Source organism: Drosophila teissieri, chromosome 2R, assembly GCF_016746235.2.
Source record: "Drosophila teissieri strain GT53w chromosome 2R, Prin_Dtei_1.1, whole genome shotgun sequence".
NCBI classification, from domain to species: Eukaryota; Metazoa; Arthropoda; class Insecta; order Diptera; family Drosophilidae; genus Drosophila; species Drosophila teissieri.
Genome location: NC_053030.1, coordinates 9457299 through 9482621, shown reverse-complemented (window position 1 = coordinate 9482621; position 25323 = coordinate 9457299). Strand labels below are relative to the sequence as shown.

At 46.5% G+C, this 25323-nt stretch overlaps 13 protein-coding genes and 1 non-coding gene across 15 annotated transcripts; 8 read left to right on the top strand and 6 right to left on the bottom strand.

Moving 5' to 3' along the window:
• Nucleotides 1–21: 21 nt before the first annotated feature.
• On the bottom strand, nucleotides 22–3659 carry LOC122612502 (uncharacterized transmembrane protein DDB_G0289901). 2 transcript variants are annotated; one of them, XM_043786174.1, is made up of 3 exons: nucleotides 3269–3659; nucleotides 1584–1734; nucleotides 22–1536 (listed from the first exon to the last, which is right to left on the bottom strand). In XM_043786174.1, exons 1-3 carry the CDS (start codon nucleotides 3453–3455, stop codon nucleotides 27–29), a joined length of 1848 nt encoding a protein of 615 aa, XP_043642109.1. In that variant the 5' UTR covers nucleotides 3456–3659; the 3' UTR covers nucleotides 22–26. The 2 variants fall into 2 exon arrangements, with proteins under 2 accessions (XP_043642109.1, XP_043642110.1); XM_043786175.1 differs by having other exon boundaries at nucleotides 22–1509.
• LOC122612504 lies at nucleotides 2194–8331 on the top strand. The gene is made up of 4 exons (XM_043786177.1): nucleotides 2194–2329; nucleotides 6919–7108; nucleotides 7163–7806; nucleotides 8038–8331. Exons 2-4 carry the CDS (start codon nucleotides 6946–6948, stop codon nucleotides 8257–8259), a joined length of 1029 nt encoding a protein of 342 aa, XP_043642112.1. The 5' UTR covers nucleotides 2194–2329; nucleotides 6919–6945; the 3' UTR covers nucleotides 8260–8331.
• A 10-nt stretch (nucleotides 8332–8341) lies between these two features.
• Nucleotides 8342–9769, bottom strand: LOC122612503 (putative gustatory receptor 47b). The gene is made up of 3 exons (XM_043786176.1): nucleotides 8828–9769; nucleotides 8603–8764; nucleotides 8342–8541 (listed from the first exon to the last, which is right to left on the bottom strand). Exons 1-3 carry the CDS (start codon nucleotides 9767–9769, stop codon nucleotides 8401–8403), a joined length of 1245 nt encoding a protein of 414 aa, XP_043642111.1. The 3' UTR covers nucleotides 8342–8400.
• A 17-nt stretch (nucleotides 9770–9786) lies between these two features.
• LOC122612500 (probable N-acetyltransferase san) lies at nucleotides 9787–11042 on the bottom strand. Its single transcript, XM_043786173.1, has 3 exons — nucleotides 10895–11042; nucleotides 10445–10768; nucleotides 9787–10154 (listed from the first exon to the last, which is right to left on the bottom strand). The coding sequence occupies exons 1-3, from the start codon at nucleotides 10900–10902 to the stop codon at nucleotides 9932–9934; spliced, it is 555 nt and encodes a 184-aa protein (XP_043642108.1). The 5' UTR covers nucleotides 10903–11042; the 3' UTR covers nucleotides 9787–9931.
• Nucleotides 11043–11611: 569 nt separating this feature from the next.
• LOC122613049 (mediator of RNA polymerase II transcription subunit 29) lies at nucleotides 11612–12456 on the top strand. Its single transcript, XM_043787022.1, has one exon. It carries the CDS (start codon nucleotides 11680–11682, stop codon nucleotides 12244–12246), a length of 567 nt encoding a protein of 188 aa, XP_043642957.1. The 5' UTR covers nucleotides 11612–11679; the 3' UTR covers nucleotides 12247–12456.
• Nucleotides 12457–12608: 152 nt separating this feature from the next.
• Nucleotides 12609–13947, top strand: LOC122613050 (death-associated protein 1). The gene is made up of 4 exons (XM_043787023.1): nucleotides 12609–12701; nucleotides 12768–12831; nucleotides 13425–13513; nucleotides 13575–13947. Exons 2-4 carry the CDS (start codon nucleotides 12786–12788, stop codon nucleotides 13728–13730), a joined length of 291 nt encoding a protein of 96 aa, XP_043642958.1. The 5' UTR covers nucleotides 12609–12701; nucleotides 12768–12785; the 3' UTR covers nucleotides 13731–13947.
• Nucleotides 13948–14225: 278 nt separating this feature from the next.
• Trnastop-uca lies at nucleotides 14226–14312 on the top strand. The gene has a single exon. It is a non-coding gene; the product is annotated as a tRNA-Sec (tRNA).
• A 19-nt stretch (nucleotides 14313–14331) lies between these two features.
• Nucleotides 14332–15205, bottom strand: LOC122613738 (trypsin iota). The gene has a single exon (XM_043788072.1). It carries the CDS (start codon nucleotides 15129–15131, stop codon nucleotides 14373–14375), a length of 759 nt encoding a protein of 252 aa, XP_043644007.1. The 5' UTR covers nucleotides 15132–15205; the 3' UTR covers nucleotides 14332–14372.
• A 104-nt stretch (nucleotides 15206–15309) lies between these two features.
• On the top strand, nucleotides 15310–15747 carry LOC122613739 (coiled-coil domain-containing protein 103). Its single transcript, XM_043788073.1, has 2 exons — nucleotides 15310–15546; nucleotides 15608–15747. Exons 1-2 carry the CDS (start codon nucleotides 15401–15403, stop codon nucleotides 15705–15707), a joined length of 246 nt encoding a protein of 81 aa, XP_043644008.1. The 5' UTR covers nucleotides 15310–15400; the 3' UTR covers nucleotides 15708–15747.
• A 405-nt stretch (nucleotides 15748–16152) lies between these two features.
• On the bottom strand, nucleotides 16153–17004 carry LOC122614963 (trypsin delta). The gene has a single exon (XM_043789752.1). The coding sequence runs from the start codon at nucleotides 16994–16996 to the stop codon at nucleotides 16226–16228; it is 771 nt and encodes a 256-aa protein (XP_043645687.1). The 5' UTR covers nucleotides 16997–17004; the 3' UTR covers nucleotides 16153–16225.
• Nucleotides 17005–18534: 1530 nt separating this feature from the next.
• On the top strand, nucleotides 18535–19381 carry LOC122614966 (trypsin alpha-like). The gene has a single exon (XM_043789754.1). It carries the CDS (start codon nucleotides 18538–18540, stop codon nucleotides 19306–19308), a length of 771 nt encoding a protein of 256 aa, XP_043645689.1. The 5' UTR covers nucleotides 18535–18537; the 3' UTR covers nucleotides 19309–19381.
• A 2564-nt stretch (nucleotides 19382–21945) lies between these two features.
• Nucleotides 21946–22763, bottom strand: LOC122614964 (trypsin beta). Its single transcript, XM_043789753.1, has one exon. It carries the CDS (start codon nucleotides 22738–22740, stop codon nucleotides 21979–21981), a length of 762 nt encoding a protein of 253 aa, XP_043645688.1. The 5' UTR covers nucleotides 22741–22763; the 3' UTR covers nucleotides 21946–21978.
• A 247-nt stretch (nucleotides 22764–23010) lies between these two features.
• LOC122614962 (trypsin epsilon) lies at nucleotides 23011–23838 on the top strand. Its single transcript, XM_043789751.1, has one exon. It carries the CDS (start codon nucleotides 23027–23029, stop codon nucleotides 23795–23797), a length of 771 nt encoding a protein of 256 aa, XP_043645686.1. The 5' UTR covers nucleotides 23011–23026; the 3' UTR covers nucleotides 23798–23838.
• Nucleotides 23839–23951: 113 nt separating this feature from the next.
• LOC122612314 (trypsin alpha) lies at nucleotides 23952–24824 on the top strand. Its single transcript, XM_043785833.1, has one exon. The coding sequence runs from the start codon at nucleotides 23981–23983 to the stop codon at nucleotides 24749–24751; it is 771 nt and encodes a 256-aa protein (XP_043641768.1). The 5' UTR covers nucleotides 23952–23980; the 3' UTR covers nucleotides 24752–24824.
• The last annotated feature ends 499 nt before the right edge of the window (nucleotides 24825–25323 follow it).

The following is a 25323-nucleotide window of genomic DNA, read 5'->3' as shown; positions in this document are numbered from 1 at the left end:
ATTTAGAGATAACTTGTACGATACGCTTAAACCTGCCCCGTGGAGGGCGCTCCGTTCATGGTCGCCTCCTCGTCGGAGGAGATGTCGATCATGCTCTCCACACGCGACGGCGACATCACATACACAAAGTGCTCCGTGGAGCCCTCGGGGCCGACTGGCGGCGGGGCTATGACCACGGAGCCGTCCTGCGGCGGCGGTGGTGGAGTATCTATGCTGCAGTACTTTAGATTACCAGCTCCTCCTCCGCCTGAATCATCCGGCGGTGGCGCTCCGCCGTTGCAATCAAAATTCTCCAGCTCTAGCTCCAAATCACTAACGATTCGCATGCAACGCATCTTGGCCAGCGACTGAAACTTCATTGGCATGGCTCGCACCTGACGCGCCAGACTCAAGAAGAACAGAGTGTTTGCGTCAAGTTCCCTGTTGGCCTGAAGCACGGCAGACACGTCCCAATCGCTGGGAAAACGCGGATCGCAAATCTTACGCGTTTTGGCGGGCGACGGCTGCTGTTGCTGTTGAATTTGTGGAATTTGCAGTGACTGCTGTGGCTGCGCTTGTCCGGAACTTCCTCCCGAGCAACTTAGATTAATGGCCGTGGTTTGCGGCGAAGGTTGTACCCTTCGCACTTTGGAGGCTGGGGGCGCTGGCGGCGGTGGTGGAGGCGTGGGATTGCCCATGGGTAAGCTCGGACAGCTGCCGTTTAAGCGATTGGCGTTCTGCACTTGGTTGGCCAGGTTCTGGAACAATCCCAGTGGTGCTCCAGCAGCCGCAGCCGCTGTCAGTTCCTTCTTGAAGTTGTCCGCTGCCGCAAAGAGATGCGGCTCGATGATCAGACAACCGACATTGCTGTTGGTTGCGCTTCCGGTGCTGCAACCAGGCGGCGTGATCGTAGGTGGCAGAGGTAGACCAGCAGCCACTGCCGCAGCCTTGAGCGTGGCAAGCGGAAACATCTGCTGGGCCAATCCGCTCACACCCAAGCCCATGGGCAGATGGTTAGCCAGAGAGGCCAGTGCATTTGCATTGGCCTTGCTGACGGCTGCAGCTGCGGCAGCGGCTGAGGATGCGGGTGAGATGGGCAGGGGCAGGACTACGGCGGAATTACTGCCACTGGTGGCAGGTGGAGTCATCGAACTGAGCGGTGCCACTGCAGCACAGTTTAGACTCCCCGTGGCACTGCCATTGCTATTGCTGTTGTGGATTTGTGGTCCCGCGGACCCGGAACCTCCTCCTCCTGTGCCGCCCAAATTGCTGCCTGGAGAGATCATATTGGGGGGCGTGGCCGCGCCCAAACTTGATGTTATGCCGGACGCCGAAGTACTGCTCAAAGCTGTCGTGTAGGTATTAACCGTGTGCGTCCCAATGGATGAGCAGCCCGCTGATGCCGTGGCAATGGTTATCTTCAGTTCATCCTCGCCTCCATTGCTGGCTGCCTTGGCCAAAACTTGGTAGCCAAAATCACACTCTGTGTCGTCCTCATCGTTGGATTTCCCATTCCCATTTGCGGAATTCCTAAAAGATGTCAGAGGACCAGTTCGGCTATTGAACGGTTGTACGTATTGCAGTGTGGAGTAGGGAGTGCTCACCTGCCCGGTCCCTGGAAGGGCTTTAGGAAATCCATGTGGTCCGCATGGGCCCAGTACTGGTACTTCTTCGACGTCTTTGTGCCCACGCGAAACGAGCGAAGATACTTTGTATAACTGTCCCTTAGATTTTTCCATTTCCGTTTTGAGGCCTCTGAAAATCAAATGCAATATAAAAAGATTAGATGTGTAAATACAAAATAGTTGAAAGGCTATGCACCTAGTCACTTGCAACATGGCAACCATGTGGCTTATAACAAGGCCGTGTATTATGAAATATTAATTTTCAGACATTATTTATTGTTGAAAATAATATAAACTTTGAGCTGCGCCCAACCGACTTATTATTATTTGCTGACAATACTCCATTATCAGAGCTGATAATTCCTGAAAAAGTTGCGGCTTTATAATAGATTGTAAATTATTAATAACCTAAAGTATTTTTAAGCTCAGATTCAGACATTTTTTTTCATTTTTGCATCAATATACATACATATAGTGGGTCGAGTTCGAATTCAAATTTCGACAGTGTGACCGCCGTTTACAACCAACGAAATACATATTTACCGAAATCAGCTTTACTAGAGTTTGTCATATGTTTTCAATTCATTAGAATTCAGTGCAACGAGCAAGCTGAAAGTTTATTTTGTGAAAATAGAAACGGAATTTATAGAACTTTAATCGCGGTATTCTGAATTTCAAGGCACAAAGGAGTGCTGGTGAATAATAATAATATAATTTAATCACTGGTAAGATATAATAATCTATTAACATAAACTTGCATATTTATGCATATGTACATATGTATTTCCTTTGAAATATGAGACGTCATTGTAAAAGTAATATTTTGTTATACATACATATATGCAAAGCAATGCGTAGTATCTTTAGAGGCTTTAATTTGAAGTTGAGTTCTAGAACATTTAAGTTCAGCTATATTCTAAAGAATCCCAGAATTAAACCGGCATTGCAGTAACAAATGTATGATGAGAAGGAAAACGAAAGAAAGAGGCTAGTTCAAGGTGTTCTATTAAGGCAACATACAAATTAAGTGAAATTAAAATAAAGTGTCGTAAAGAGATTTATTTTTGTTTGACTTAAAGTTAAATGAAAATATATAAAAGTGCATCACAGGTGGTTGCTTGTTTTGGGTAACAGTTTCGCACCTGGCAACGCCGTGCGCAATGTTTTTGTTTTGAAAAGCTCTGGCCTACCCACTCCCACTGTCGCCCCCTTCCGGCCTGGTCACTATCTTTCTCGCTCTCTCTCTCAGCATCAGAGAGCGCGCAGTTTTCGCTCATCGACTGTTTTTGTTTGTTTTTTCTGCGTGCCAGTGTGTTTTCCTTTTTATTTTTTTTTGTTTCTGCTTCTCGCTGCAATTTGCCGACCGCACTCCAACTGACACACACACGCATATGTACGTACAGTTTCTATATACAGACATACGTACATATATGTACCAGCGTACGAAAAATATCAGGCCGGGCGGTTTGAGTTTGGCCGCTTTCAGGTATGTACATATACAAAGGCTGTATATATGTACATACATATGTATATACAGTACAGCAGTGTGCGTGGGTTCTACGTAATTCAATTTCCTGCGCCTCCTTCATGTTTGGTGGGTGGAAGGGGGTGTGGTGGTGGGCCGAGCTGACGAGGGGGTGGTGCTACTTGTAATTATTACCTACCCACTGAAAGACCTATCTCATCGGCGATTTGCGTCCACACCTTCAGCTTCACTTCAACGTTCTTGTAATCCGGATTGTGGTTGTTGTACACCACATCGTACTTCTTCACGATCTCGATGAAATCGGAGGTGTTATCTGACGTAGTCGAGGATTCGCTGATTGCGCGCGCCACTTTCACATCCTTCATGCTAACGGCGCTTTGCTAACGGTTTCGGCAAGCTCCTTATTTTTCGGTCGCCTCCTTGCTAACAGTACACAGAGAGCCACAGCAGAAGAGAGAGCGCGCGAACGAGAGAGAGTGAGTGAGAGAGCGGAGGGGAGGCCGAGCGCAAAAATCGGAATCTGCCAACCGTCCGACTATCCGACTACCGTTCTGTGTGCGACCGCTCCGGCAAACGTTGGACACTTGAATGAAACGACGACGACGACGACGCCGCCGAGAGCTGCATGCACACACAAGTACGCTCCCCACTCCACCGCTCCCCCTGGCCGCACCGCCCCTGCTTTGCCCTGCCCCGCCCGCCCCCACCTACCGCCGCGCGCGCACACTCACACACAAACGCACACAGAAACTCACACATACATGCATAGACAGCCCGAACCAACAACAACCAGCGACAGCAGCACCAGCAACAACAACAACAATAACAAAAGCGGGGCCCCAACAGCGAACGTCGTTGGAGGACGTGTAAAGAAGAACAAGAACAAGCAGGCAACCAGGCAAGCTCATCATGATGAAAAAACAGAGAGCTGGCAGAGGGGGCGGGCAGGGAAGGGGCGCAACATGGGCGTTCGCACCGCTTGAGCGTTAACCGCCCACAAGGAAAAAGCAGCAACAGCAACCACATAGAAAAAACAACCAGAGGGCTAGTTGCACTATAGTGCTAGGTATGTGCATACATATGTACTGCAGTACATACATATGTACATATGTATATGTGTGGACACAAAACCCAAGCGCGACAAAATTGCGATGCTGCCCGCACTTTGTGGCAGGCGAATTGTGCTGCAAGAGCTGCTTAAATGCATTTTAAAATGCAGAAGATGGAACTGTTGATTGTCACGTGCCCGTCTCGTCCAGCCAAGTTCAAGGTCACAGCATAAGCAATGGCATATCGAAAGGATATCATAACGATTGAGAATTGTGCGAGGAGAGCTTCAAGAGAGTGATCTTTGCTTATCCTTATCACTTTGGCTCAAGAGAGCTTTTTGTACCGCTAGGACAGCCGCTTTTGAGAGAGGGAAAGATGTGAATAGAGAGCGAAAGAGGTTCGTGTGAAACTGTGAGGTGGAGAGGGGAGAGCAGGATGGGCAAATTGAGGAGTGGGCGAGGCTGCTCAGGGGCGTACATGGAGCACCATGCGGAGGGGGTGCCCTGAAAACCGGTAAACTTTTCTACCAAGCAATCATATACCCTGTAGTTATTGGAGCCAGTATGAAGCACAGCATTATGTATTTCGCTCGAATAGGAAGTACTTTTTATATTTCAGCTAGATGCTTCTTTAGCTTTAAATTCTTTTAACGCGAACAGTCTGTCGCTGAGCCCCCTTTCCTGCTGCTGGACTCGCTTCTGGTTCAGCCAAGTGGCTCCATCGATCCGCGTTCCTCAGCAACACCCCGCCGCCCTCCCTCCCCTCCACTCCTTCCTTGCGCTCGTTTCCTTTCCCTGCCTCTTCTTCTTCTTCTTCTGTTGCTGCTGCTGGTGCTGCTGCTGCGACTCTGGTTTTGTTGTTGCGAACCTACGACCAGTTAACTTACCTACCGCTTTGGCTCCTTCCAAACTAACACACAAACACACACACCCTGGCGAATATTTAGCCAGGCGACGACGACGACGACGGCGCCTGTATGTGTGTGTGCTTGTGCGCTTTGGCTGCGTGTGTACGTTTGTATCTCTTCAGCTTGTGCGGGTTTTTTGTTGCTTTTATTATAAGTATTTTTTCGCTTTTCTCTCGTCTCGCCTCCTCTCCCTACCTCTCCACCACCTCCTCCTCCGCCTCCTGTTCGTTCCCTCGTTCTGCCCCCCTGCCCTCCCCCACTCGCACTCGCAACAGCGACGTCTCCGCCTCTGTGCCCCTCTGTCCCTCTCTAACTCACTCTTTTGGCACAAGTCCTGGCGGCCGGCTCTTGCTCTACCCTCCTCTCACTTCTGCCATCGCCACCCCCTCCCTCCGTCACCCACAGCTCTCGGTTTGCGAGTTCCAAACGTCATCATCGCCGCCATCATCATCGCCAACATCACCATCATCACCATCATCATCATCAACAGCCAGCCCCCAAACAGCAGGAAAAGCAACAACAACAAAAGGCATCAGTGGCAGCAGCAGCAGCAGCATTTCGTGGAATGGGGGAATGGGGGAGTGGGGGGGTGGAGGTGAGGTGAAGTGGAATGAGGGAGGGGGTGGAGAGGCGGGCGGGCAGTGGGTCGCTGGGCGTTTTGGCGTTCGACGTCGAAGGCCTGGCTGCCAGTCTGTACGTGTCTATGTATGGGTGTGTGTGGGCCGTTCCATCTCTCTGTGTGTGTGCATGTGTACGTGTGTATGTGCGCCGCTGTGTGTAGCAGTGCCGCAGAAAGAGAGTGGGTGGGGTGGAGTGTGGGTCTGTGGTGTTGTTGCCTGGAAGGGGGAGGGGGCTATGGTCTATGCCAGCTAGCTGGAAGGACAGAGCGGTGTGCGGAGGGCGGTTAGCGGGGGAGAGCGGCCTACCGCCGCTGGTAAAGCTGTGCTGTTGTAGCTGCTGTTGATTGTTTTTGTAGTAGCTGCCGTCGCTGTGTTGTTGCCTTTCGCAAATCGATAAACGATGTCCGGACTGCGGAGTAGGCGAACGCTTTGCGTGTGCACATACATATGTATAACATACATATACATGCGGCCGCCAGTATATACATACGTAGATATGTACATACAGCTGTATATGTAAGCACTTGAAATGCACATATGTACATGTATATACTCAATCCATTGGTGTGCGTGTACCTCATGTAGGCGATTTTTATATGAACACCGCCTAACGGAGTTTTGATGCAATCTGCAAGCAATACATACATATTTACTTAATTGTACACCACCTGATTGACCCCCAGGATCTATTTTGTATTTTGTGTTGATTAAGCCTCAAACTAAAGTTTTCTCAAGACATCGATTTAGAAGATTGTGGCAGCATTAGTCGATTTGATATCTGGCAATATTCATATGTATGTACATATATATTTCTGTTAAATGTCCTTACTAGTAGCCCATATATTTCCATTGCGCCCATGTAAAACCTTCTTCCATTTTTTATTGCCTGCGATGTATTTGTCACAGTATTGTTATCAACATTTAAGCAAGAGTTAATGCATCTTATCTTAATTTGTTAACGCGAAGTCATAAATCGTTTACAAAATGACAAATCTGCTGAAGTAAAGGACCCTTTAATTGTTGGTAATTTAAAGAAATTATGTTTAAATGTTTTGTGTTCTACGGTAAAAATACATGCACACATATGTACATACATATGTACATATACAGTCTCTTAGGATAATATATTTCTACAGTCCAATTAGTTCATAGTTTAAATAATGCCTATATCTGACATAACAAATTGGAAAAATTTAATTATTTATTAAAAGATTGAATTTATAAGCTTGTCTGACTTCATTTAATTTTCAGGTTTTTATTCTAAGCCCCACTTAAAATATGGGTTCCACATTTGAAAAATATTTGGAATACATGGCTGATGATTTGTACGGCACATCGAACGATGGAGACTTCAAAGTTGTGCGGGACTTTATACTACGTAGCATAGTAGGGGCTAATGATTTGTTGACCTCCACATTTGAGGTTGAAAGCTTAGATTTTGGTAAGTAATAGTATGTGATAAGAAATACCATGCTTACAATTCTTAACTTTTTAGGCAGCAGAGCTCTGCAAATCGAAAATTCTGACAGCGATTACGACGTCATGGTAGTGCTTAAGTTTCCCTATTTCAAGGATATTTTCGTGCGGCCGGACCAACATCGTCCTGGGATGTATCACTTGGACTTTAAAGACGTGCCCTATAACAGCTTCACAGCGGACAACCTGCTGGATAACCGCTGCTACCTATGCCGGGATAAGGTCCAAACTTTGATGCAGGGCATCCTTATGAATGCCCACGACCGCACGGTGCAGAGCTACCGCAATTATCGACTGCGGTATCGTCGCGGACAAAATTGCCACACCATAACCGCTGAATCAAGTGACCGTAGGTTCTCCATCGACTTTGTGCCGGCAATCAAGATTCACTTCGAGGGATTCGACTGGCAGGCTATCCCGAAGGAGGCACCAGGACCAAAACGGTCAAGCAAATGCACCTTTTTGAGGGTTCACGCTGGTTCTGAGATATTCTATTTCAAAAAGGGCGGCAAGAAGATCCGAGACGCCGTAATGTTGCTGAAGGCTATGTGCGAAGCCAAGAACCTGCCAAAGATTCGCAAATATCACTTGGTTTCATTGGCCAACGCTCTAATAGAGGAGGACAATTTCGAAGACTCTTCTTTGGAGTATGTCTTTCTAGATGTACGTAATACTACATATAACCATAAGTATTAATACTTCTAATACGGCCAGACTAGGGTATTATATTAATCAAACATTTTGATGCCCTGGTCAGTACCTAAAACTAAATTACGTATTTTAAAAGTTGTATTTTCTGATTAGCAGAAAAAGTGTTAGTATTTGGATCTATCGGTGTCTGTATGTAAACTTTATTTAATTAAAAAAAATAAAACATTTTTTTTTATTTTTCAGTTACTCCACGATCTGCTCGATGCCTTTGAGGACGAACACCTTCCGTACTACCTTAATTGTGATCTGAATCTACTCACAGACTTCAACCCAAATCAGCTCCTCGCTTATAGGGATGCTCTGGACAGTGCTTACTCCACACTTAAAACCTATCCTGGTCAATACAATCTATCTTACGAACGGTGCAGCTGGCACTTTTTTGGTGATGATGATGATTCGGATTGAAATTTGTCGATGAACACTTTCTGTTTTTATTTGGGACTAAAACTATAATGAAGTAATTAAACAAACTGTTGTATTCCAACGGATTAATGGACAATATCTGTATTTTTGTTATATTAACTTCAAAGCAAATGCAACAATTATTCAATCCATGTGAGTAATGGGTCCCATTGGGCCCACAATATCCACATCTTTGCCCGATGTCAACTGGCGATCCTTGATTTGCTGTTGTTGAAATAGCAGCTGCACCAGGATAATCACATAGTTGGCCATTCCGTTGTACACCTGCCAGAATAGGTAAAGGATCAGAAGAGCACCGTTGTCCGGTGGTCAAGGTATCACCCACCACGTAGATGGTAGAAGTATTGAGTAATGTCGTGCTGCCCACCATTGCCCCCTGCCGATTGTGCATGCGCCAATGCTGAAAGTCCTCCGTCTGCCGGCGTGCCACATCCTGGTAGGAGAAGTGTTGCGAGTATTGGCTTAACAAATGCATACAATTGCGTTTCTAGTGATAAACAGGAGGCTATATATCTATTGACGCGAATGCTTAAGGTAACAGGTCACCCACCTCTCGCTGAAGTAAATACCCATAGGTGCCAGTGACGACCACTTTGTAGGTGTGCATGGCCACGTGCAGCAACATGCAGGCGTACTCGAGGTCCCAGGGCTCTCTTCCCAGCAGCTTCTGGCAGATGACATAGACGAAGCAGGTCATGATAGTGAAATCGTAGAAGATACCAGCTGCTGCGGCGAATCCAAAAACTCCATTTAGCTCCGCCAGCAGAAACGAACAGTGTTTGGACATGCCGAAAAGATAAACAATCCTTTCGTGGACCTCTGCACTTTCATCCGCTTGGTAAAGTTGGTGAAGCAGCTGCTGCACCAGACGCAAACGAACCCTCAGAAAGTCCATAATACCTATGTGCACGAAACCCAGCAATCCTACGGAACTGGTCAGCAGGGAGTAGGTGAAGGCCATCAGCACGGTGGACGGTATGCCGCAGGTGCAACGCGTCGTATCAAAGATCAGTGAGATGGAAAAGGCGAGAAAGCAAAACCCGACAATCATAGTGCCATACCAATATTTAAGTCGTGCGCGTTGATAGTTCCACTGTACGTGAGGAAACACCATTAAAATAGACTGATCAAAGTCTTGCATTTTAGCTAGGAGTTGCATGTGTCTCTTCCTCTGAAAGTCCAGCGAAAGGCAGTACTCTATGTAGGTGATTGAGCAGCTGAGGCACTCCCAGGTGAATATCGCCTTCACCAACGGGCTGAGGTGTCCAAACATGACAGCGGACATCTCGGGATCCCTGAGCTTTGTCATCACGCTTGCCATAAAGCAGACAATCATAAAGAAGCGCGCGAACTGGGCATAGCACACAGTCCACTTGTTTGAGACCGCTCCTCCACGACCAGGACTCCTAACCCGGATTGTAGTCAATCCCCAGTAGAGCAGGAGGCTGTACAAATTTCCGTAACAGTAGACAAAGCCATCGTCGCGCTGCATGGCCCAAGTAATGTAAATTTCGACTGTCCAAGCCGTATAGAGCTATTTATTCCCGCGCAGGGGTAATTATTATTGATTACACATAGATATGATCGGACTAATTGAATACATCGTTTTGGCCGCCTCTACATGTCAGTTTGTTATACATATTGAAATTCATCTTTAAACAAATGTGAACTGGCGTGCTTTACTACGGGAATTTGAGTTGGCGGCGGTGCTGTTGGCGGAGCTGTTGGAGTTGGGTGCAGTGCGTCGCAGAGCCTTTTGCAGTACATGAGCGTCCGCCGGCTCGATGCGCTTGTAGTATTGCTCCTTGGTGTCAACAATCTCGAAACCAAACTTCTTGTAGAACTCGATGGCTCCGTTGTTGTTGATTTGCACATGTCTAAAATTTAAACTAGATTTAATAATCATACTCTAAAGAATTTTCAAGATAAACCTGTTCGCTGGGGATAACAATATTCTTGAGATAACCAAAATAGCTGATTCTCGTTGACAGGAATTCAAATATCTCGTATTATTTCTGTTTCAAAAATTAAACGAACTAAGGAATATTTTATAAGCCAGATAAGCACACTTAATTCGTGATAAAAGATATTAAAACCGAACAAAATCTACTACATTGCACCCCAGGGTTTTCGAAAACGCACAAGTCAAAATGATAAGTTTTCTTACAGAAAAATGCTGTCAAAGTTTCCGTCCTTCTCGGCGAAGTTCATGATGTGCTCGAACATGACTGTGCCGATGCCCAGTCGGCGGTACGGGGAGAGGCATCCCAGGGTCATGATATACAGGCGCCGCTGGTTCTCGGTGGTGTCGATGCGACAGCAGACGGCGCCCACCACAATGTCGTTGTAGTAGGCCAATTTGGCCAGTTCGCCGGCCTCCAGGACATCCACGTAGAACTTGTCGTTGTAGGAGACCGGGAAAACCACAGTGTTAAGCTTCTTCAGCTGCTTGATGTTGTGGGGCGTCACATCGCCCAGTTCGATGCTGCTCCTGCAAGCGGGAAAGATTTGGGAGATGGGTTAGCTTTTCCGAACCAAGCGCCACTTTTAGGTTATGATTCCGGGGAATATCCTACAGTTACTATCCTGCAAATGGCCGTTAAAGATACCCACTCACCTAGTCATGTTATTTGTCTGTTCCTGTTACTTTAGCAACGCGCCTTGCGCCAAAAATTCTAATAGAAAAATGTGTTTTAAGCGCCTCAGCTGTTGCTGATTGTCCGAGTTGCAGGTCGCAATTTATCGTTATCGGTTATTGACGCCGGCCATTGAGCAGCCCGAATATCTTTTTTATAGCAAAACGAAGATACTATTTTTTTCATATCAAAAGGAAATTTCAAAAATAAAAATATTTATTATTTTTTCACAAATTATAAACTATTAATCTACAAAATTAGTTGGGATATATTATATCCATCTTTGATTCTATATTTTCGTACAATGCTAACATGAAAGATTGCCGATCGTATTTTTGTCATATGCATACACTAATTAAGCTAAAAGTTCTGAACAGTCGATTAATACAAGCTGTCAAAAAAGGTTATTAAGAATATGAACATTTTCAATAATAACCAACTTTGAGTTTCAACAAAGATTGCGGTTAAAACTTGTTTGTGGTAAGTAATGCTACAGCTGAAATGTATATATATGGAATAATCCGTAACCATATTGGGTAGTCCTTTTTGTGCTAAATTAGGTTTTTCGAGATTTTATTATTTTTACAGTATAACGTTTAAATTCTTTAGCGATTTTTAGTTATAAGTATATTATATCCGATATTCCGCATGAGTTAGCAAACGCAAATATGAGAAATCACCTAACGGGTTTTTCTGCAGAAAAAAGAAAACAATTCGCGGCTGTTTATATTTTCCTCCCTCAATATCCATCGATTTCGAGTGCCAAATGAATCCCAACATGAACATGATGCCAATGTCTGGGCCACAGATGATGCAGGTAATGCAATCCTCGCCCTCGGGACCCCCAGGACCCGTGCAGCATCAGCAGCAGCAACCGCCGCAGCCACTGCAGCAGCAGCAGCAGGCCGAAAAATTGGACAACATCTCCAGGGTGAAGAGTTTGCTGGGACCACTGCGGGAGTCCATGTTTCTAACCATTCGGTCCAGCGCCTTCACGCTGCAGCAGAACAATCTGGCGGACAACTTGAAGAGGGACACGGGTGCGCACCACGTCCCACGGTTCGACAAGCACTTGGAAGACTTTTACGCCTGCTGCGACCAGATCGAAATCCACTTAAAGACGGCAATGCAATGCCTCCAGCAGCAGAACTCCTCCAATCACTATTTGCCAGGTCCGGTGACGCCCATGCGTATGGAGACCTTTATGCCGGACAACGCCGGTCCCATTCCGTATCCCACCTACTTAAACACTGTACGCGTTCACATACAGTCCGCCAAGGATATTCACGACACTCTGATTAGCGCCGCGCAGAACATTTCACAGGCTGATTGATAGTTATAGTAGCATTAGGTTTTATTATTTGCCACGCATGGGCTTAAGTTAAGTAAATAAATATCCTTAGTTAAGATCTATCAATAATATTTTTTTCAGTAGACAGCATACCTTGGGGAAGTGAAAATGGTGTAACCAGGCTCCAATTTTTAGAGGCGGAAGGGAAAAATTGCGAGCGACTTGGAAAAAATAAAAAAAATATATAACAAATGGTCATTGGTTTGCAATTATTAGGGCCGTTACGCAAGTATATTGAAAAGTGAAATAAATTTTGGCTGTATTTTTTACTAGTCTGAAAATGTTCGCAGTGAGAACGCGCTGCATCAGCCGATGAGTAACTGCGCATCCAGTGAGAAAGGGCTAAAAATTCGATAGGCAACAGTCAGACGTGTCACAATTAGAACGCAAAAGCAAAACACAGCGGTGCCGCGCATTTATTTACAACCAGGAAAGCGGTAAGACCTCGAATTGTCGTAAACTATGCACAAGCCGGTTATTTATTTACCTTTTCCGACCCTCAGCTTACTAAACAAGAGAAAATGGCGGATGAACAACCAAATCTTGTGGCCGGACACCCACCTGCATGTAAGTGCACTTGCATTGGTGTGTGTGGGTGCAGGCGAGCTTTTGTTTTTTTTGGCAGCAATATAATCTTATATGAAAAAACTGCCTTGCTGGCAATTAATAAGGCACCCAATCCAATCAATTGCCAGAATATCGGCACCCTTATCAGTATCTTAACCTGTTTCGACCAAAGCTGATAAGTAAACAAACAAGCACACACACGCACACCTACGCCTACAAAGGCACAGCTTTTAAAGATTGCATGGCTGTATGTGTCATTGTATTTATGCTGACGTCAGATGCAATTCAAATAATACCGTTAACTAAAAAAGGCATTTTATTTTTAAGAGGCTTATAACGCCTAATCGAATTTAAACAAAAAAAAACTTCAAATAAGAAGTTCATAAAAATGACTGTCCTGTAATCTTCGTATACCAATGTTAATATTTCGAATAAAATTGTCAATATCGGACGACTAGTAGGTAGGTGGTCGAACTTTTAGAAAGCTACTCTACTGGCTTAAAAGAATGAAAAAGTGAAGCACAATCAGCGCTATTTATAATTCGATATATATATATATATGTATATTAATATATATTTTGTTAAAATTGTAGTGAAGGCTGGTGGCATGCGAATTGTGCAGCACAAAGCGCCCACGGCAGAACGTGCGCCCAAGGATGCAGAGGATTGCACTGGACTGACAGTGAGTTCTTGTCTTAAATATGTAATATTCGATTTGCACTTATTCTACCCTTTATCCAAAGCAACCCATTGCCGTGAACTCCGGCTCAGTGAGCGGTGCCCCCGTCAAGGGCAACACGGACTTTACGCCCGCCTCCGCCCAGGTGGCTCATTCGCCCAAGCCACCGGCTGCAGTGCAGCAGAAGCCCCAGATCCACATCCAGCAGCCACGCAAGTGATGCGGACTCCGGCCGATAAACTATTATCATTATCTAATCTCTTTGATCTTATGTTGAAATTCTATAAGTCCTCTTAACGGTATTGAAGTCGCCTGTGAATGCGAAATTTACTTTATATGTTATACGCCTTTATATGCCACTGCATTCCATAAATTAAAAATGCTGTTTTTCTGAGTTAATATTTTGTAATAAACTGTATCCCTTTTATAGATTTCAAGACTTTCGTTTCGAAAAGGTTTTTAATGAGCTAAGCTACCTTCAGGTATCTAATGGTGTTCCTTGTAAGCATGGAAAACGAAAGACATTGACACGGAAGACATGTACATGTATATGTACATGATATTCGCTCTTCCTGTGCCCAAACTTACTGCTTTGTCCGATGTTATCTTTATTGCCCTCAGATCTACTGGAAACTGCCTACACGTGCTCTTAAAATTCCCAAGTGCTTATTCAGCCCAACGTGCATATAAGTAGGGAAATTGCAGCATGCTCAATGCCCCACTGAGCTTCGGTGGTCCGGGGTGCGGACTTCAAATCCGTAGTCGATTAGCGTCGAAGTGGTTCGATTCCACCTGGGGGGCGAATAATAAATATATTGCTATTCCAAATTTTTAAACATGGTCTTTATTTTGCAGAATCTATTCATATGGCATTGGCGGCCTTGACTATCCAAGGTCGCAAAATGGCCACATCGGCATAGACACCGGGGTAGTTGTCGTCCGCACACCGGTAGCCCCAGGATACAATTCCCACCAGCTGGCTACTGGCCACCAAAGGACCTCCAGAGTCTCCTGTACAGGCATCTGCATCAGTGCTGGCGGCACATATTGTTTCTGCGCCTACAAAGTCCGCACCGTAGCCAAACTTTTGCGAGGCACACTCCCCGCGATCGATGATCTGCAGCTGGGCCTTCTGCAGGGTATCGGAGAGGGCTCCGTTATCGGTGTGACCCCAACCCGTGACAGTGACTGTCGTTCCACCCGATGGACTCTTGCTGGCTAAATTGATGGCTCTGGTGGAGAGGCCAAAGGTCAGGGGAGTGGACATGCGGAGCACGGCAATGTCGTAGTGCAGGAATCGGGAATCGAACTGCTCGTGGACTTTGTACGCCACCACAGGAACCAATGTGCCGCCGTAGTTGTGATTCTGTGCACCCACGCGCACCTTCATCAGGGTCACGGATTTCTCATGTAGACAGTGTCCAGCCGTGATGATGATCTCCTTGCTGTAGATGACTCCGCCGCACTCGTGGCGCGCACTGATCTGAATAGACACCTGCCAGGGGGCATTACGAATCACCTGGTCGCTTCCGCCCACAATTCGTCCAGTGGTCTCCGCATCTGATGCTTCTCCGAGCAGCAAGAGGACCAGCACCGTACCCACTATTCCGTAAACAGCCATTCCGAAAGCCAAGTGCAAACTGCTCGTATTTGGCCACGAAACCGCTTCATGACGGGGTTCTAAATGGGGCTGTAAAAGTTAATCTTCGGCTAATTGGTGGCTTATCGCTGGTATTACTGATACCCTCGATTGGGTTTGGTCAGCTCTATTCCTTACCCGGTTTTCTTGTTCGATATGAAAACACGTTGCCCAGGCAACTATTGCCAAACAAATTTATTTATTTGCAGTCGTGAATATCCAACAAAGACCTTTTTCGACAGAATACCGACATGGAGAACTGGAAGATAACCGCGGAGGAGCTTGTCCGTCTGCGGGAAACTTGCTTGCAGTGCATCCGTGATGGAGAACTCTATGAACTTCGCAACGATGCCAAACTCAGGGCTGTGTATAGCACCCAGAGCTATGACGAATTCAAGTAAGTAACACATACATTTATGTCTGAGCTTAGAAAATTCAAATGAGCCAAATGCCATTAGGAACATAGTGGAAGCGGCCCACCTTCGTCCAGTGACCAAAAGCGACAAGGCCAACTTCCAGACCAAGAACCGACTATGGAACTCGGCGGCCCGGGATTAATTTTTTAACAACGCAATAAAGTTAAAAGACAAAAATTATAGTCGTATATTTGTTTTATTCCGCGAAGTCCTTAGGCATTGGCCTCGAACTAGGTGCGGGGGATAGCCACATCGGCGTAGACACCGGGGTAGTTGGAGTAAGCGCATCCGTATCCTCAAGAGACACCACCGACGAGGACTCCGAGGAGACTATTGGGCCATCCGGACGACTGGGTTCCCTACAAAAGATAAGACCTGTGACGTGGCAGCATCGAGAACTATTTCCCTATTGGTAATTCAAAAATACGACATTTTTAATAAGGGGTACGTCAAATACTTTAATGAACACTTAACTTTTGCTACATTTTGTTTAAGATTTAACCACCAACAAGTATATACAAAAACGCGCTGTACCTTTTGTAAACCCCCTTATGTTTCAGTACCCAGACCAAATACAAATCATCTACTTATGTTCGGAATGGAAAATATTTATTGATGGAATTTGTCACATCCTTTTGACTCAACCTACAGGTTAGCCGCTTAGATGCTGTTAGCAGCGCTGACCACCCAGGAGCGGAGGACAGCCACATCGGCGTAGACACCGGGGTAGTTGGAGTAAGCGCATCCGTATCCCCAGGAGACAACACCGACGAGGACTCCGCCGGAGACCAGTGGGCCACCGGAGTCACCCTGGCAGGCATCCTTGCCGCTGGAAGCAGCGCAGATCATGGTGCTGCGGATCTGGCTACCGTATCCGTAGGTGGAGGAAGAACACTCGGACCGGCTGACGATTTTCACCTCGACGTAACGCAGCTGAGAAGGAATGGAGCTGGAGCCAGAGGTCTCGGTTCCCCATCCGGAGACGGAGGCAGCAGCGCCGTTGGCGGGGTTGGAGCTAGCCAGAGAGATGGCCTTGATGGTGGAGCTGAAGCTCAGGGCACTGCTGAGCTTGATGATGGCAATGTCGTTGACCATGGTGTTGGCGTTGTAACCTTCATGGTTCTTGAAGGCGGACACAGATACGGTAACACCACCGGAGCTCCAGTAGCTGGATCCAGCACGGACCTGCAGGACGGAAGTGGACACGGACTGCAGGCAGTGAGCGGCAGTCACGATCACCTTGGAGGAGTAGATGGATCCACCGCAGGAGTGGCTTCCACTGCGCTGCAGGGAGATCTGCCAGGGGAAGCTGCTGATGGTGGTAGCAGATCCGCCGACAATGCGGCCATCCAACTGGGGCAGGAGACCCTCGGGGATGGTGCCTCCCAGGGCGCAGGCTACTGCAGACAACAAGATCACGAACTTCAGCATGGTGCGAATCCAATGAGTTTACTCTGAGCTGGACACCCCTTTTATAGGAGGTTCCACTCAGTTCGCGGCACTGTAATCACAACTTTCAATTATTTTTTATTATCTGCGTGTCAGGAAAACCTAAAAAAAATCGTTGAAGTGCCCGAATGATATTCCATAATTCGAAAGTCGCGCGGCACTTTATCACAAAAGGAAATAAATATGCAACAAAATTCTAGCTACTACTTCCATATCACCTTTCTAAATAATTTGGGTTCTATTTATTATATTAGATTTGTAAAGTACTTGTTAATTATACCCGTTGTTCCTAGAGTTAAAGGGGTATACTAGATTCGTTGAAAAGTATGTAACAGGCAGAAGGAAGCGTTTGCGACCATATAAAGAATATATATTCATGATCAGGATCAATAGCCGAGTCGATCTGGCCATGTCCGTCTGTCCGTCCGTATGAACGTCGAGATCTCAGGAACTATAAAAGCTAGAAAGTTGAGATTCAGCATGCAGACTCCGCAAGTTCTTAGACCCATGCTGCCACGCCCACTCTAACGCTCACAAACCGCCCAAAACTGCCGTTCCCAAAGTTTGGAAAAATGTTTTGATATTTTTTCACATCTTTGTTAGCCTTGCAAATTTTCTCTCGATTTGCCAAATATCTTTTTGCCACGCCTACTTCAACGCCCACAAACCGCCGAAAATTGTCAACGCTCAATTTTCTCCTTAGCACTTCCACTAGCTGCGTAAAGGGTATCAGAAAGAAGGGGAACTCGACTATAGCGTTCTCTCTTGTTTTTGTTGTTTTCTATTGCAGCTTTTTGATCTGCTGTTTTGAAAATATCATATGTGCTCATTTTGAATTTATTCATTTGGCACTCAAACAATTTGCTTATAATACATAGACCCATTTAAATAGGGAAAACATTGACACCTTTACATAATTATACCCGTTACTCGTAGAGTAAAAGGGTATACTAGATTCGCTGAATAGTATGTAACAGGCAGAGGAAGTGTTTCCGACCATATAAAGTATATATATTCTCGATCAGGATCAATAGCCGAGTCGATCTGGCCATATCCGTCTGTCCGTCCGTCTGTCCGTCTGTCTGTCTGTCCGTCTGTCTGTCCGTCCGTATGAGCGTCGAGATCTCAGGAACTACAAAAGCTAGAAAGTTCATATTAAGCATACAGACTCCAGAGACATAGACGCAGCGCAAGTTTGTCGATTCATGTTGCCACGCCCACTGTATCAAAACTTTAAGTATCATTAGCCTTAACTTCTTAAGAAAGTGCATTGCGCTTGATAATAAAACCTTATCTCTTTTTAACTACATAGTGCGGTGGACTTTGTAAATAATTTTACGTATAGAAATACACTTCTTATTCGCGAAATCTATCTTTCGGTCACACATATTAAAATTATTTTGGATTTCCCTGACAAGCAAATGATAAAAATAATTGAAATTCCTGATTAGAGCGCCGCAAAGAGATAAAAACCCTGTATAAAAGGGGTGTCCAGCTCAGAGTAAACTCATTGGATTCGCACCATGCTGAAGTTCGTGATCTTGTTGTCTGCAGTAGCCTGCGCCCTGGGAGGCACCATCCCCGAGGGTCTCCTGCCCCAGTTGGATGGCCGCATTGTCGGCGGATCTGCTACCACCATCAGCAGCTTCCCCTGGCAGATCTCCCTGCAGCGCAGTGGAAGCCACTCCTGCGGTGGATCCATCTACTCTGCCAACATCATTGTGACCGCCGCTCACTGCCTGCAGTCCGTGTCCGCTTCCGTCCTGCAGGTGCGTGCTGGGTCTAGCTACTGGAGCTCCGGTGGAGTCGTCTCCAAGGTGGCCGCCTTCAAGAACCACGAGGGATACAACGCCAACACCATGGTCAATGACATCGCTGTCATCCGACTTAGCTCGTCCCTGAGCTTCAGCTCAAGCATCAAGGCTATTGGCCTGGCCACCTACAACCCAGCCAACGGAGCCTCTGCCGCTGTTTCCGGTTGGGGCACCCAGTCGTCCGGATCCAGCTCCATCCCCTCCCAGCTTCAGTACGTGAACGTGAACATCCTCAGCCAGAGCCAGTGTGCTTCCTCCACCTACGGATACGGTAGCCAGATCAGCAGCACCATGATCTGCGCTGCTGCCAGCGGCAAGGATGCCTGCCAGGGTGACTCCGGTGGCCCACTGGTTTCCGGCGGAGTCCTCGTCGGTGTTGTCTCCTGGGGATACGGATGCGCTTACTCCAACTACCCCGGTGTCTACGCCGATGTGGCTGTCCTCCGCTCCTGGGTGGTCAGCGCTGCTAACAGCATCTAAGCGGCTAACCTGTAGGTTGAGTCAAAAGGATGTGACAAATTCCATCAATAAATATTTTCCATTCCGAACATAAGTAGATGATTTGTATTTGGTCTGGGTACTGAAACATAAGGGGGTTTACAAAAGGTACAGCGCGTTTTTGTATATACTTGTTGGTGGTTAAATCTTAAACAAAATGTAGCAAAAGTTAAGTGTTTATTAAAGTATTTGACGAACCCCCTATTAAAAATTTCGTAGTTTTGAATTACCAATAGGGAAATAGTTCTCGATGCTGCCACGTCACAGGTCTTATCTTTTGTAGGGAACCCAGTCGTCCGGATCCAGCTCCATCGCCTCCCAGCTTCAGTACGTGAACGTGCACATCCTCGGCCAGAGCCAGTGTGCGTCCTCCATCCACGGATACGGTAGCGAGATCCTCAACTCCATGTTCTGAGCTGCTGCCAGCGGCAAGGATGTTGCTGTCCTTCGCACCTGGGTCGAGATCAATGCTTAAGAACTTCGCGGAATAAATTTGAGTTTGGATATAACTAATTTTGGCTTTCATTACGGTTGTGATGTATTACTGTTTCAACTTTCATGTGTCTAATCTAGAAAAGAATCTAAAAAACTTCTAGAAATATAATCTTACCTCCTGAACGAGACCAAATACAAAGAAGGTGGAGTAAGGAACCAATTAAGGCCCTCTAATAAATGTGTTTATCATTTTAAAACAATTCAAAGCATTTCCTTAGGGAACTGTTTTCAAGAATTTCCGCAAGCATTTCGTGCCACCTTAAAATTATAATAAATCATTTAATAAACATTAGAATTAACTTGTTGAGGGAAATAGTTGACAAATTTGCAGGTCAAGTGTGCAGGTAAAGTGGGAACTTTACTGGACTGGAACGATCAACTACTTTGCCCTGTAATTCACAAAATCTTTAGGCATATTGTTGTGCTGACCGAACTCACTCTTAAAGTAAAAGGGTAATCTAGATTCGTGGAAATGTAAGATGGTGAAGCAGCGGAGCGTCAGCAGAAAGGCAGCAGAAAGGTAGCAAAAAAGCAGCAGAATACCAGCAGAAAAAGCAGCAGAATACCAGCAGAAAAAACAGCAGAATATCAGCAGAGGATCAAGCAGTTTAACATTAACATTACAGCAGCAGCTGAAGAGTACATGACGCGCTATGACATTGGGGGAGAAAAAGGGTGGCAGCGTGGAAGCAAGAGGGAGCGATATATCAGGAGAAGGAGGAATCAGCAGAGACAGGAAAGTGACGCCGAAGCAGAAAAAGTTAAGAAAGCAGAAATAGCCGAATACATTTCCAACAATATATTATAATACTAAATCGAGTTGAGCATAATAATTCAGCTCACATATATATAATATGTAATATGTATTTAGTATGGATAAATGCTAGAATACATAAATGCTTGATCAGGATCAAGATTTTCCTATCCGCCTAACGTAGGGATCTCAAGTAATAATAATGCTATAAAGTTGTAGTTCAAAATGCAAATGTTTCTTAACAATGCCTAGCCGATTCTAATTCGCAATACGCCATTAACCCTTATGGTTTTCTTGAAGATTAAATGGGTTGGTATAACTTACCAAAATCCCTCTACTTTTCGGAACTGGCGATTCATCAGAAAGTTATCAGCAGTAATCCTGAAAGCATTCCCTTTACTGCTTGTAAAACTATCTTATAGTCATTATGCTTATGCTCACTATATCTTATAGCCATTGTCGTAGGAATATTTATGAGCTAATAATTTGAGCCCTGTGTCGTATTTTCTAACAATGCCAGTGGTTTTTTGCCTTTTTTTTTGGCAGAAATTCGAAATGTTGACCTATCTTCAAATTTGGTTTGTGTTACTCTTTACTTCCCCCAAGATGACCCACAAAGTTTCCATTGATTTGGTCAACTTTTTCATATAGCTGCCATATACACGATCGTGCCGATATGCCATAAAAATATTTACCTTACCAAAGAAAAAGATTTGTTATCTATATTTAAGTATTTACCAATGAAATACAACATTCATTTAAATTATTCCGACCAATTGTTTTAAATATATGCTGCCTAACTGCATCCTCAGAGCGACTATTGTTGCTCCAAATGTCTTGCAGCTCTGCATTCCCAAACAAATATTCAACTACAAAATCGTAATTTTTTCAAAAAGGAACCAAAAGAAGCGTGAAACTAGTTGTATAATATTATACACATGTTAATTGATAACTTGTTAAAATTCTTTTGAAGTGGTTTGCCATACAAAAGTTATATTTGACTGTAAAAACGGCACATAAACAAAACACGATAAAACTACACAAAAACATATAACATACACAAATATTTTAGTGAACTACACTTTAAACTTTTTTAATTCTCTGAGGAAATATAAACCCCCGATGTTGCAAAATGATTTGCCACCAATTTTGTCTTACGCATGTAATCGACAATTAGCTATCTTTGAGAGGTTGGCGATAAGCCTGTGTTGCATATAAAAGTAAAAATCCACTTTTTTTTATCTAATTAGACTATCCTTAATATAAAAAAACCATAAATTGTATTATTCTGTTAACATTTTTTTTTGACTTTCTGCCAAAAAAAACCAGTGTGCAATGGGCATTATTTGAAAAAACTGGAGACCATCATGAACTGTGCATATATGATTTATTTCGCAAAATGCTTAGGAGTTGTTGATCACCCAGGAGCGGAGGGCAGCCACATCGGCGTAGACACCGGGGTAGTTGCTGGCAGCACATCCGTATCCCCAGGAGACAACACCGACGAGGACTCCACCGGAGACCAGTGGGCCACCGGAGTCACCCTGGCACGAGTCCTTGCCGCTGGCAGCAGCGCAGATCATGCCGCTGCGGATCTGGCTACCGTATCCGTAGGTGGAGGAAGCACAATTGCTCTGGCTTACGATGTTCACGTTGACGTAACGCAGCTGAGAAGGAATGGAGCTGGAGCCAGAGGTCTCGGTTCCCCATCCGGAGACGGAGGCAGCAGCGCCGTTGGCGGGGTTGGAGCTAGCCAGAGAGATGGCCTTGATGGTGGAGCTGAAGCTCAGAGCGGAGCTCAGATGGATCACAGCGATGTCGTTGACCATGGTGTTGGCATTGTAACCCTCGTGGTTCTTGAAAGAGGCAACACTGACGGATACGCCACCAGAGCTCCAGTAGCTGGATCCGGCGCGGATCTTCAGGGAGGAGGCGGACACGGACTGCAGACAGTGAGCGGCAGTCACGATCACCTTGGAGGAGTAGATGGATCCACCGCAGGAGTGGCTTCCACTGCGCTGGAGGGAGATCTGCCAGGGGAAGCTGCTGATGGTGGTAGCAGATCCGCCGACAATGCGGCCATCCAACTGGGGCAGGAGTCCCTCGGGGATGGTGCCTCCCAGGGCGCAGGCTACGGCCGACAACAGGATCAGGAACTTCAGCATGGTGCGATTGAATGAATACTCCTCGAATCGAAAAGTGTGCTTTTATAGGGGTCACTATCTTGGGGGACGTTTAATCAATGGACAAGTGAGATGGTTAAGGTGGATAACGACGTGGAGTGGTCGTCGTCTGATAAGCTGATTACTTCTAAATATCACCGCCTCTATCGACGTTTTAAATGACGCAACAGTTATGCTATAGATGTAGCTGTCCATCAAGTAGAGATATTTTCTGCGGGGACTGTATAAAAGGAGTTTTGATCCGGGAATCAGTATACAACCGATTAAAATGCTGAAAACTGTGGTACTACTTTCCGTTTTGGCCTGCGCCTTGGCAGGCACCATCCCCGATGGCCTTCTGCCTCAGTTGGATGGTCGTATCGTTGGTGGGTATGAGACCAGCATCGACGCCCATCCCTACCAGGTGTCCTTGCAGCGCGCTGGATCCCACTTCTGCGGCGGATCGATCTACTCCCACGACATTGTGATCACCGCCGCTCACTGCCTGCAGTCGATTGAGGCCAAGGACCTGAAGATTCGTGTGGGCAGCACCTACTGGCGCTCCGGCGGCAGTGTCCACTCCGTTCGCGCCTTCCGTAACCACGAGGGCTACAACGCCCGCACCATGGTTAACGACATTGCCATCATTCGCATCGAGTCCGATCTGAGCTTCCGCTCCAGCATCCGCGCGATCCGTATTGCCGACTCCAACCCTCGTGAGGGCGCCACCGCCGTCGTTTCCGGCTGGGGCACCACCGAGTCCGGTGGCAGCACCATTCCCGACCATCTGCTGGCCGTTAATCTGGAGATCGTCGATGTGTCGCGTTGCCGCTCCGATGAGTTCGGTTACGGAAAGAAGATCAAGGACACCATGCTCTGCGCCTACGCCCCCCACAAGGACGCCTGCCAGGGTGACTCCGGTGGCCCTCTAGTCTCCGGGGACCGCCTTGTTGGTGTTGTGTCCTGGGGCTATGGATGCGGTGATGTGAGGTATCCCGGTGTCTACGCCGATGTTGCCCACTTCCACGAATGGATCGAGAGGACCGCCGAGGAGGTGTAAAGCCAGACAAACACTTGAAATAAATCGCAATTGAATCACCATTGGTATCTGTTTCTCTATTCGGGCCCAATTGCGTCGCAGGTGTAAGCCCTCGAACTTGCGGCTAGATAAGACCTGTAGCGCGGGCTGTATATAAGGTTGGACGGGCGGCATGTAACCCAGCACTTGCTAGCAACACCCATCATGCTGAAGATCGTGATCCTCTTGTCCGCCGTGGTCTGCGCCCTGGGAGGCACCGTCCCCGAGGGTCTCCTGCCCCAGCTGGATGGCCGCATTGTCGGCGGAGCTGCTACCACCATCAGCAGCTTCCCCTGGCAGATCTCCCTGCAGCGCAGTGGAAGCCACTCCTGCGGTGGATCCATCTACTCCGCCAACATCATTGTGACCGCCGCTCACTGCCTGCAGTCCGTGTCCGCTTCCGTCCTGCAGGTGCGTGCTGGGTCTAGCTACTGGAGCTCTGGTGGAGTCGTCTCCAAGGTGGCTGCCTTCAAGAACCACGAGGGATACAACGCCAACACCATGGTCAATGACATCGCTGTCATCCGACTTAGCTCGTCCCTGAGCTTCAGCTCAAGCATCAAGGCTATTGGCCTGGCCACCTACAACCCAGCCAACGGAGCCTCTGCCGCTGTTTCCGGTTGGGGCACCCAGTCGTCCGGATCCAGCTCCATCCCCTCCCAGCTTCAGTACGTGAACGTGAACATCCTCAGCCAGAGCCAGTGTGCTTCCTCCACCTACGGATACGGTAGCCAGATCCGCAGCACCATGATCTGCGCTGCTGCCAGCGGCAAGGATGCCTGCCAGGGTGACTCCGGTGGCCCACTGGTCTCCGGCGGAGTCCTCGTCGGTGTTGTCTCCTGGGGATACGGATGCGCTTACTCCAACTACCCCGGTGTCTACGCCGATGTGGCTGTCCTCCGCTCCTGGGTGGTCAGCACTGCTAACAGCATCTAAGCGGATAACCTGTAGGTTGAGTCAAAAGGATGTGACAGATTCCATCAATAAATATTTGGCATTCAGAACATAAGAAGATGATTTGTATTTGGTCTGGGTACTTTAAATCTAAAAAAAGTAGCAGAACTTAAGTGGTCGTTAAGGTATTACACGTACCCCTTATTACAAATTACGTATTATTGAATTACCAATAGGGAAGTAGTTCTCGAGGCTGCCCACGTCACAGGTCTTATCTGTTGTAGGGTTCACGGGTATTCACATATAGTACGATAATTCAACGCACCTTCTGTGATTTCCAGCGATTTCAATGGGCTCGAGTGGCTAAGGGTAAACATTTGTCCAGGACCAATCTAATCAACTTCGAGTGCATCGCGTGGCTAGGGTTCCAATTCATCTTCCATTGATAAGTTGAGTGATGGTCTGGACAGCTGTGGCAAGATTAATTAGCCGCAAAAATGAAATAGATAAGATTGCACAGATTTGGACTCTCGAAGTTTAACGTCTTTGTGAACCGTGACTGGTGAAATACTGGGCCGTGTGAATAGATGGTTGAAATGGATTGTTTTCTTTAT

Bases quoted from the DNA above. Each gene is read 5' to 3' on its own strand.
- LOC122614964 (XM_043789753.1), bottom strand. From the start codon at position 22,740: ATGCTGAAGTTCCTGATCCTGTTGTCGGCCGTAGCCTGCGCCCTGGGA.
- LOC122613738 (XM_043788072.1), bottom strand. From the start codon at position 15,131: ATGGCTGTTTACGGAATAGTGGGTACGGTGCTGGTCCTCTTGCTGCTC.
- LOC122612502 (XM_043786174.1), bottom strand. From the start codon at position 3,455: ATGAAGGATGTGAAAGTGGCGCGCGCAATCAGCGAATCCTCGACTACG. The intron at 1,735-3,268 runs GTAGGTAATAAT...TTTGATTTTCAG, and splicing joins TGAGATAGGTCTTTCAGTGG to AGGCCTCAAAACGGAAATGG. The intron at 1,537-1,583 runs GTGAGCACTCCC...ACCGTTCAATAG, and splicing joins CCCTTCCAGGGACCGGGCAG to CCGAACTGGTCCTCTGACAT.
- LOC122612314 (XM_043785833.1), top strand. From the start codon at position 23,981: ATGCTGAAGATCGTGATCCTCTTGTCCGCCGTGGTCTGCGCCCTGGGA.
- LOC122612503 (XM_043786176.1), bottom strand. From the start codon at position 9,769: ATGCAGCGCGACGATGGCTTTGTCTACTGTTACGGAAATTTGTACAGC. The intron at 8,765-8,827 runs GTGGGTGACCTG...GTTTATCACTAG, and splicing joins GGTATTTACTTCAGCGAGAG to AAACGCAATTGTATGCATTT. The intron at 8,542-8,602 runs GTGGGTGATACC...CTATTCTGGCAG, and splicing joins ATACTTCTACCATCTACGTG to GTGTACAACGGAATGGCCAA.
- LOC122613050 (XM_043787023.1), top strand. From the start codon at position 12,786: ATGGCGGATGAACAACCAAATCTTGTGGCCGGACACCCACCTGCAT. The intron at 12,832-13,424 runs GTAAGTGCACTT...TTAAAATTGTAG, and splicing joins GGCCGGACACCCACCTGCAT to TGAAGGCTGGTGGCATGCGA. The intron at 13,514-13,574 runs GTGAGTTCTTGT...CTTTATCCAAAG, and splicing joins AGGATTGCACTGGACTGACA to CAACCCATTGCCGTGAACTC.
- LOC122614962 (XM_043789751.1), top strand. From the start codon at position 23,027: ATGCTGAAAACTGTGGTACTACTTTCCGTTTTGGCCTGCGCCTTGGCA.
- LOC122612500 (XM_043786173.1), bottom strand. The intron at 10,155-10,444 runs GTAAGAAAACTT...TTTAAATTTTAG, and splicing joins AACTTTGACAGCATTTTTCT to ACATGTGCAAATCAACAACA.
- LOC122614966 (XM_043789754.1), top strand. From the start codon at position 18,538: ATGCTGAAGTTCGTGATCTTGTTGTCTGCAGTAGCCTGCGCCCTGGGA.
- LOC122613739 (XM_043788073.1), top strand. From the start codon at position 15,401: ATGGAGAACTGGAAGATAACCGCGGAGGAGCTTGTCCGTCTGCGGGAA. The intron at 15,547-15,607 runs GTAAGTAACACA...AAATGCCATTAG, and splicing joins CAGAGCTATGACGAATTCAA to GAACATAGTGGAAGCGGCCC.
- LOC122614963 (XM_043789752.1), bottom strand. From the start codon at position 16,996: ATGCTGAAGTTCGTGATCTTGTTGTCTGCAGTAGCCTGCGCCCTGGGA.
- LOC122612504 (XM_043786177.1), top strand. From the start codon at position 6,946: ATGGGTTCCACATTTGAAAAATATTTGGAATACATGGCTGATGATTTG. The intron at 7,109-7,162 runs GTAAGTAATAGT...TTAACTTTTTAG, and splicing joins GGTTGAAAGCTTAGATTTTG to GCAGCAGAGCTCTGCAAATC. The intron at 7,807-8,037 runs GTACGTAATACT...TTTATTTTTCAG, and splicing joins TGGAGTATGTCTTTCTAGAT to TTACTCCACGATCTGCTCGA.
- LOC122613049 (XM_043787022.1), top strand. From the start codon at position 11,680: ATGAATCCCAACATGAACATGATGCCAATGTCTGGGCCACAGATGATG.